General features: G+C 34.1%; 1 protein-coding gene and 1 pseudogene across 1 annotated transcript; both read right to left on the bottom strand.

Moving 5' to 3' along the window:
• Positions 1–1341: 1341 nt before the first annotated feature.
• On the bottom strand, positions 1342–3455 carry LOC121799515 (bifunctional protein FolD 4, chloroplastic-like). The gene is made up of 5 exons (XM_042198911.1): positions 3302–3455; positions 2302–2627; positions 1983–2234; positions 1729–1896; positions 1342–1655 (listed from the first exon to the last, which is right to left on the bottom strand). Exons 1-5 carry the CDS (start codon positions 3426–3428, stop codon positions 1500–1502), a joined length of 1029 nt encoding a protein of 342 aa, XP_042054845.1. The 5' UTR covers positions 3429–3455; the 3' UTR covers positions 1342–1499.
• A 3381-nt stretch (positions 3456–6836) lies between these two features.
• Positions 6837–8264, bottom strand: LOC121800211 (annotated as a pseudogene).
• Positions 8265–9880: the final 1616 nt, after the last annotated feature.

The following is a 9880-nucleotide window of genomic DNA, read 5'->3' as shown; positions in this document are numbered from 1 at the left end:
GTTTTTTTGCCAGCCCCATCCAGTTTAGGAAAAATGGTCCCCACTTGTTTTTGCAGCTTTATTTGCCTATTTTAGGAAAGTCTTTAGCTTGGTTAGTAAGTTTCAATTGTTTTCTTGAGTTGCTTCCATGTTTTATTAAAATGATCAAAAATATTTTCGTGTTTTATTTTCCCTCCGTACTTCTTCAGTCTCCTAGGTCAGTTAGATAGAGTCCAGTTTAATTCCCCAGATCAAATAGATTAGAGTCTTAACCCACTCAATGAATGTGTGGCAGCAACCAACCCCTTTTCCAATTGTGTCGTAGAAACAATCTCGAGTAGGTCCCTAGTCTCGGTGGTTCGACCCCTCTGTTGCCGCTTATACTTAGTAATATACGATGCAATAGTGGGAAAATTATAAATCTTGTTGAAAGGAGGGACACGTGCACACGACACACGTGCAAAAACCATATCTTCAATAACACTAGTTTTATTTAATTAGATTATATGCTTTTTTCTCTTCGATCCGTAGTCGCACATTTTTCTTTATTTGAATATCTTATTCTAGAACTCATACTATTTGATCTTTAGTCTCACATCTCTTCTTTATCATTTGTTTTACTTTAGTTTACTCTACACATATAAGAAATTAAATTGTATAAAATCGTTTGCCAAATATAAAATATTTCATTTAGAGTGAGTTGAGAAAAGTGCATTTCTATTTTTGTTATTGTTTATAATATTTTTAATTATTTATAGTGTTATCAATGTTTTATTGTAATTAACACATATTCTAACTATAAACACCATTATATTCTCTTTATTTTCTTTTTAAAATCCATTTACTTATCTTATTTATTTAAAAATCTTATACCATGTGCATAGGACGGGTGATAACACTAGTTTTTGTTAAACATAACTAGCACCAACATCATTTTAAAACTTTTTTTAGTTACTATAACTCCAATATAAATAAATAAATTATCTATTTATTAAACTGTTTAAATATTTTGCAATTGGTTGTAAAGAGAAGCTGATTGGTTAACCAATTATAACCGATAAATGGAATATAAATAATCTACATACTATATAGTTACCCTCTCCTCTCCCATTCATAATTTAATTACCTATTCTCTATTCTACAATCCAGTACTGTTCTCTCTAATATGTAATTTCAATCATCAAATTAAAGAAATTTTGAGAAACGTACTTTATATTTTATCCATAATAGTTGTCCTATAGTATAGAGGAAGAAACTTTGAGAAACATACTTTATATTTTACCCACAAAAATTGTCCTAGAGTATAGAGGAAGAAACTTTGAGATAGAGTAATAAAGTTTGCGATAGTGAAATATAAATAGAGTCCTGCTTTCTTAGTTTTATTTATCGATAGGTGTATTTTCAAATAGGCTAGTTCCAAAGTCAAAAGTGAATATACGGAAAACTATTTTCTCAATCTCAAATTTTAACCCAAAATTTTGCTACTTATTCGCCAAAACTATGCTCCTACGGAGAGAATGTCATTTCAAATTGTAAGCTCGCTTAGCTGCCGTGAGAGTGTTGGAGAGAAGGCTTGCTATAGTCATGGGCCCAACTCCTCCGGGAACTGGAGTGATGGCCGAAGCAATCTTGCTAACCTCCTCATAACATACGTCTCCAAGAGGGCAACTCGTGTCCTGTCGTTCCAAAAAGCACAAATTTAGCACAAATCAAATAACTAGTGACAACGAGGAAGTGGATTCGACATACCTCAACACGATTGAATCCGACGTCGATGACAACAGCGCCAGGCTTGATCCAGCTACCTCTGACCAAGTTTGGCTGCCCCACAGCGGTGATTACAATGTCTGCCTCTCTAGTGATCTCCTCGGGATTCTTTGTCTTCGAGTGGACGACCGTAACAGTTGCATCTTCTCTCTGCCGAGAGAGACATAGGGATTTGATCAAGTTGGAAAGGTTTGTATAGTTAATCAGAGTAAATGATAGGGAGAGTATAATATTACTTGCAAGAGAAGGGCAGTTGGCATTCCAACAATATTACTCCTGCCGATTACAACAGCCCTCTTTCCCTTGATTGGTATATCATATCTACGCAATAATTCAATGCATCCTTTGGGTGTACACGGAACAAACAGTGGTTCTATTGGTTCTCCATCTCTATCTCTCATACAGAGGAGGCCGATATTCAGGGGATTGAATCCATCAACATCTTTTTCAATAGAGACAGCATTAAAGATATTTTGAATATTCATATGCTGGCAAAAAAAAGAAGAGATCATTAGTATTATTGCCAATACATAATATTCAAATTTGGAGGCTTACAGAAGGTAGAGGCAACTGAACAAGGATCCCGTTAACTGCAGGATCATCATTGAAGCATGAGATATGCTTAAGCACTTCTTGTTCCGAGGAGTCTTCAGCTAATTTAACTTCATATGACTTAATCCCAACTGATTCACAGCCTTTTTTCTTTGTGCGTACATAAGTTGCAGAATCCTTATTCTCTCCGACAAGAATAACAGCCAGTCCAGGAACAACCCCACTAGATTCCTTCATTTTTGATATTTCAGCAGCTATTTCCTTTGTGATCTCATTGGAAGTTGCTTTTCCATCAATCACCTTAGCAGACGACTCAGTGACCAATGCAGCTATATAACATCACAAGTGAAATAAGAATGTATTCAGAAAAACAACTGCCACCAATCACTGCCATTGGTGTTTAAAACTTCCAAGTTACTTGTATCTAAACCCAGATTCAGGTAATACATCTAACAATAGATTATAACACGTTGCTGTCAGTGATTGATAAAAAGGTCTAAATAGATTCAGATATCAGTAAAAAAAATATAAATGCAACCTGTTCGAGTTATATCGATGATTAACTATCATCGCTACTTATTCTCGTTTCTATATGTAATACATCTAACAATAGCCTATAACACGTTGCAGTCAGTGATTGATAAAAAGGTCTAAATAGATTCAGATAGCAGTAAAAAAAATATAAATGCAACTTGTTTGAGTTATATCGATGATTAACTATCATCGCTACTTATTCTCGTTTCTATATTATAGTAGTAACGCATAAATAAAAATACAAAATTACAAATACAGTAAAATCAAGAAAACAAAAGCCAACTAGAAGAAATCAAATTCAAAACATTAACCGGCACGGCACCCCTTCCCAATAGAAAGAAAAATTCATAAATTGGTAACACGACAACTTCTCAATACGTATGCATAAAGCTCATTAGTATGCACACTGTACAAACGCACTCGAATACGTGAAAGTTGGGGAAATATATGCAGAAAAGCATGCGCTCACCATAAGTCTTAATAGCTCTACTCGTTCTCAGGAAGGCGGGAGACCTTCGCACCGTCGTTACGAAAACTCGGCGTGAGCACCTATCTGAAGTGGCGGTGGTTCCGAATATAGCGGCGGCGGATGCCATGGAGACGAAAATTTCTTTGTAAAATTATTTCTCTTCTTTATTCTTATATATTGTGTAAAAGTGACGACAAAATCTAATCCTAATCTTAAAAGATATTGAAAAATAATGAAAATAACTAAATCTTAACTAACTAGATTTGACTAAGATAATTACGAATCTAAACTTTAAAGAAAATCAAAGCGAACTCTCTATTTTCGAGCCTTCATCTCAATCTCGGATTCTCTCTCTTCGCCTTTGTTTCAGGTGCACGCTTGTTGGATGCCCATCCAAATATTATAGGGGAAGAGAGGATTTGGTTGAGATGGGAGAGATTTAGGGAGTGATGGAGGAGGGGCGGTTTCCAACGTGGGTTAAGGGAGATTTCAAATTCTTCTTCTCTTTTTATTTATTTATTTTGAATTAACTGGAATTTGGTTAATATTTTAATTGCAGATCACGGAGGAGGAAAATTCCATCAGGGAGGAGGAATATTTGCGCAGGATCTTTCATTAGAATTAAAGATATCTATATTAATTAGTTTAGTTTAATTCCCATCCCATTGCATTTTATTTTGAATTGTGCAGTACACAATTTATTTATTACAGACTGAACTTTTATTTTATTTATTTAATTTATCAGATTCAACACGGATTGAGTCTAATAAATATTCCCGACGGAGAGGAAATTAATTGAATTCGCCTTGTAATTTATTTCACCATCTTTAATCCAACAGAAAAATTCATTCGACAATTAATTCGCGAACCTCGAAATATCAATAGCATTAAACACAAGTACTTTAGGGTTCACAAAATTAGGTTCACAAAATTCTATTTATGCATTTTTTTACTCACAAAAAGTGATTGGAATATTGTGAATGGAGAACGAGACTCACTTTATTAGAGAATAAATAATACCCATATTTATAATTGGTCTAATGGTAAGAAACGATCGAAAATAGTAAAACCAATCTATTTTTAAGGAACAAATGGAATAATAAACATGACTAATTTACTTTTTTGAATAATTTGAAGATAAAATAATTCTTTACGCAATCTAATTTTGGGGGGAAGGGGGAGAAATATTCAATATCATCTTCCTTTTATTTGTAATTTTGCATGCATGATCAATATCCTCACATGAGATGGACAGATCTAGATTATTACATTATTAGTATTAGCACAGTCCCACGGTAATTAAGTGAGACATTTTCTTTTTGCACGTGTTTTGAAAAAATGATAATCCAGCCTTGTGGCGACGGTAAAATGGAAAGAGTAAAGTTAGAGAGGGAATCATGTGTTGACATTAATTGTGGCGACGAAACTACCGGTAGATCTTACCAGCAACGACATCTGCTCTGTTGATTAAATTAGCCAGGTTATTTTTGTGTGTTTGTACAAGTAATAATCTATTTGATGGCTTGTGTGGAAAAAGTGATCATGCATGCACAACTAAGTAAAAACAAAGATCTGCCTCCAAAATACTATATTACACGTGAAGAGTTGGAATTATTGGTTGTTAGGGTCTGTACCCAAATCCAATTTCACAATCTCCATCAAACTCGCACGGTTAAGCAACTTAATTAGATGATAGTAGCCTAAGAAGAGAGATAAACAAAACAGCACAACAGGACTTTACACACAAAAATGAAACCGAGCGAGGTAGCTTCGGCTGGCATGTCTACGTTGGACCAGGTATGCACAATGATATTCGAGGTTGTGCAAGACAAGCTCGATGCACCAATGCCGTTTATAGGTTTGTACATTGCCGGAGTTTCTTTCCTCTGCCTGCTTGTTATGTTTGGTGTTGTTTTGTATGCTAATATGCGAATAAGGCTTTGGGTTCCATGTGAGTTATTCTCGGTCAATGCTTTATCATTGACGCTATTATCTGTGGCGATGAAACTGCCGTAGATCTTACCAGCAACGACCTCAACTTCAACGATCAACAGAGTCGGGTCACTAGCCTTGTTTAGATGTGTTTATATGTAAAAATGGTTCATTGTTTGGACAGTAAAAGCCATCGAGATTAAACAAACGAACTTCAAATATGAACTGAAGGTTGACAAGTATTGGACATTGAACCTAGTACGATGGAGGTATACACCGCACGAATGATTTTCTAGTCAGATTGGCAACCATCGTGCGAATTTCAAGTAATTTTGACATAATCGACGTTTTCTGGTCATATTCACGACTTGATTGGTATACTCTCACCATTAGTCTTCGAACTTGGTGTCCGACAATTCTTCAGTCAATTTTACGCCCCTTAAACGATGTCCAACGATTTTTCAACTCGTTTTGCAAGCACTGTGTGAATTTCAAGCTATTTTTAAACAGTCAATTTTTCGATGTCATCGTCAATGTCATCTGTGGGAACTACACCATTCCACACAATTATTCAAGGAGGTGCAAAAGAAACTTGTAGTAAAATCAAATTGGAAAAGCGCACAGAAAATGACAGATAATCACTAGTAAAAAAAAGAAACAATGCCTAACTATTCTTCACCTCATTTCACAAGTACTTTGCGAATTTGAAGTTATTTCTAAATAGTCAATTTTTTCAGTGTTTTCGTCGTAATCGTTGATGTCATGTGGGAACTATACCGTTTCACATAATTATTCAAGAAAATTGCACAAAAAATGACAAATACTCCCTCCGTTTGCGAATAGGAGTCTCGTTTTTTTAATTTTAGTCCGTCCACGAATAGGAGTCCCGGTTCACGTTTACCATGAATCGTAATAGGGTCTCACATTCCACCAACTCATTCCACTCACATTTCATTTTAAATTAGTATATACAAGTGATATTCATATTCCACTAACTTTTTTCCACTAACTTTTCTTAATATTTCCTAAAACTCGTGACGCTAAAAAATGGGACTCCTAATGACGGACGGAGGAGGGAGTAATCACTGGTAAAAAGAATCGATACAAAGGATTTCCAGTAAATATGGATGTAAATCATTGTTTCTTGTGTCGTTTTACAATCATTATTTCTTGTGTTTGAAGCTATTACTATAACCCATGCTATATAAAAATAACTATTCTTCGTGTGCTATATTAAAAAAAAGTGTTAATTGTGCAATTTTTGGAATTAACAAAAAAGTTAATCTTCTGTTCGTGACACATTCAAATTCAATTGGAGTTATAGAACTATCCGATGAACCGAGGTTAATTACTACACTTAATTAAAGTCAATTGTACAAATTCTTCGATTTAGTCAATTATAAAATTCTTAAACCTAAAATATCACACAATAGTCTCATCAACAACATCTAGATACCATTAAATACTTGATTCAAATTACAACAGTCATTAACAATTAGATTTTGCATTAGCAACCCCAACTCAACTTATAATACTACACAACTTCCTTATTTGATTATATCCCGATAGAATAATACTTATTAAATATATTTCATATCCTGCATACACCACACTAATCTCTCTATACGAAAAAATAATCAATTTTATATACAGCTACTCAATCCATCAAATTCAATTTTCCACATCACAAACCAAGTAATGCAACTAAACACAAAAATAAATTAAATTAAAACAAAATTGATGCCAAAAATGTTTCTGCCTTTTAGTAGTAATGAGATATTCATATCCCCCAATTTTCTTGCTCTTCCTCCTCACAGCCAGGGCCATACAACCACCCGCCCACGTCAGCATTAGCCGCCACGTCACCGACCGTTTCTTCTGCCCAACGACCAGCAGCGCCGCCTCTTTCCCTTCCACCACCTCAACCTCCATACACACCTATCTCCCACATTTTAAATTAAATCAACTAATCATCATCATTAATAAATAAAATAAATTCAACTTACCTCAGGCCTCTTCACTTGGCACATACTCTTCATACTAGTCAGAAATGCAGGAATTCTTGAATCAATTTTTGCCTCTCCATCCCCTGCACTTGTTCAATAGGAAAGATGATATATGATAACAACACACATTTTTTATTATATTTAAGTTACATAAGTAAACATTCCCAAATCAACCAATTCAACTCAAATTACACCATAAACTAACCTTGTTTAGAAGGCTTAATGACATAGAGCAAAACCACCAAATCTTGATTTTGAATGGCGTGGCTGACGGCTCTTAGCCACAGCACTTGGATCCACCACGATCATGATTTTCCGGCCATTTGCAGCCGGCTTCTCACAACTGTCTTTTTTCTCTTGATCGGCAAAATTAGCATTGTTTGGAGGCGAACGAACCCGGGCTAGAGGCCTAATCCGGTTTAAGCAGAAATTAGGCAGTTTAGTGCCGATTTTGACCATGTTTTTTGATTTTGTGAAATTGGATTTATGAGTTTGAGATGAAGGTTTATGTATTTATGAGGTGGAAAAGGAATGTATATTTGAGTGAGGCAAACAACAACTAACTGCATGATTGCATGGGGACACATTTTCTTTTTCTTTTTCATTCTTTTTTGTCTAATGATTTTTCTCTTTGCATCTTTTAATTTCTTTAGGCTTTCACACTTGAACGTGACTATCATCAATTTTGGGTAGGCCAATATTCTAACCATCATTACCTGTTCTTAAATACTCTACTAATTCCTTTTGGATTATTAATAATACATGTAGTTAAATATATTCCTTCTTTTTTTGGTAGAAAAATATATTCCTTCTTTAATTCTAATTACTTTTTTTATTTTTGTTTCACAAGATTCGCATCATGTTAACCATATCCTAGGAGATAATTGGTGAGGAAATAGAGAAAAAAAATCATTCTTGAAATTGAATGTCTGAAAATATTGAGCAAATGTATTCCTTGAGAGGTTTGGGTCTGTTTTTAGATTTTTTCAAATTATTGTAGTTACAATTAATATAGCTTGATTATGGTTGGTTTCTAAAAAGTTCTAATTAAGTGTTGTCCATCCACAATCAAACCAGTAATTGATAAATTACTGGATTTGGTGTAGGTAATGATGGTTTCAATTAATTATCATGAGAGAACCTAAACCAAATTAAGTTATTGACTTAGTGTCTGATCATGATCAATAGACGCCTTTAGAATTAGCAGCCATATTTCTAGATTCATTTGAGAACATTAGAGATACATTACGATGTCTTTAGTATTCTATTGCAACATTAAACTTTTATCTAGCTCGCTAATTATGTAGTATTTTTTTCATATTTAATGAATACACCCCAGATAATTATATTACAATTTCAATTAGAAGCAGATGGTGCGAATTTCTTGAAAAGACTTCTAAAAGTAGTGAACTACACATGTATGTCATTAATGGATTAGAATAAAGAAGCAATGATGGTAAAGTCAGTCCTTTCTCAATACATTGGGCCAGGTTGGAAAATAAGATGGGCCGGATAGGATCTCTACGAGTTTCGATAGTTAATAGTTTGGGCCCAAACAGTAGAAATGGATCTGAAATTTTAATCTCCAGGCTCCAGTGTATATGGAGAGTATTATTTGACAAATAGAAAAACAATAAGTACAATAAAAGCATATATGTTTTAAATAATTTTACAGAAAGTCGGGAAAATGTTTTTTTTCAAAGTGATAACATCATACGATATATAAGTGCGGCAGAAATTAAAATTACACACGATCTTCGGAATGGTTCAAACATAATCCTGGGTCTAAATATTTACATACACACACATACAAACATAAAGGAAGTGAATACAGTATACAAAAATAATTAGAAAATTACAGGTGATTGAGGCTCATTGCAGACTAGCTGTCTTTCCGCAAATGAGTATCTCTCATACTTCTCCAGTATCCTGTCCATGCTGCTATGCACCCAAAAATAAATTAACATTACTACATTTTACTAAATTCACAAACAGCATCATTCTAAATAATTTGTGACCATATAATTAAAATGAAGGGTTTAATTATCCTTTCAATCATTAACATAAACAAAATTATGACAACTTCAAGAACTTAAACTCCTCATAAATTTTCAGTAACCTACTCCTTTATGGAAACATTTCCTTTCATTCATTTTCTACTATTTTCAAGTGTTCTTTTTTTTTCTAATGGATATGCATGAGTCATTTTCTTCTACTTCATTTTTAGTAGGTACTTGCAATATTTCAAAGAAATAGGCACCCTATCCATCACAAATGTAATAAATTGGGGCCTACGTCATGCATTGATCCCAAATGTGAATCCAAAATATTTGTTGTATTTAAATGGAGTATAAATCAGTAACTACCCCGCCATCAATCCTGAAACAACTTGGCTCCCAAATAGGCATTCATTATTCATTGTTTGATCTGGTGAGTACTATGCTTGTTTATCAATTGCACTAGCTACCAATTTACAATTTCAAGTAATATTATAAACACATGAAATTTGCCATTGCTGTATATATTGTACAGCACTAGTGTGTATCATATATTCTCCAACAACACCACGGTTTCTTATTAAAACCCAGCAATTATTGTACTTTCTCTACCTGGTCTTAACTTTTGAAGTTGGAATGACGTT

Source organism: Salvia splendens, chromosome 4 (genome assembly GCF_004379255.2).
Source record: "Salvia splendens isolate huo1 chromosome 4, SspV2, whole genome shotgun sequence".
NCBI lineage: Eukaryota > Viridiplantae > Streptophyta > Magnoliopsida > Lamiales > Lamiaceae > Salvia > Salvia splendens.
Note: the sequence above shows the minus strand (reverse complement) of the source record. Positions and strands in the feature narration are given on the sequence as shown.

Bases quoted from the DNA above. Each gene is read 5' to 3' on its own strand.
- LOC121799515 (XM_042198911.1), bottom strand. From the start codon at position 3,428: ATGGCATCCGCCGCCGCTATATTCGGAACCACCGCCACTTCAGATAGG. The intron at 1,897-1,982 runs GTAATATTATAC...CTCTCTCGGCAG, and splicing joins CAACTGCCCTTCTCTTGCAA to AGAGAAGATGCAACTGTTAC. The intron at 1,656-1,728 runs GTATGTCGAATC...TTGGAACGACAG, and splicing joins TCGGATTCAATCGTGTTGAG to GACACGAGTTGCCCTCTTGG.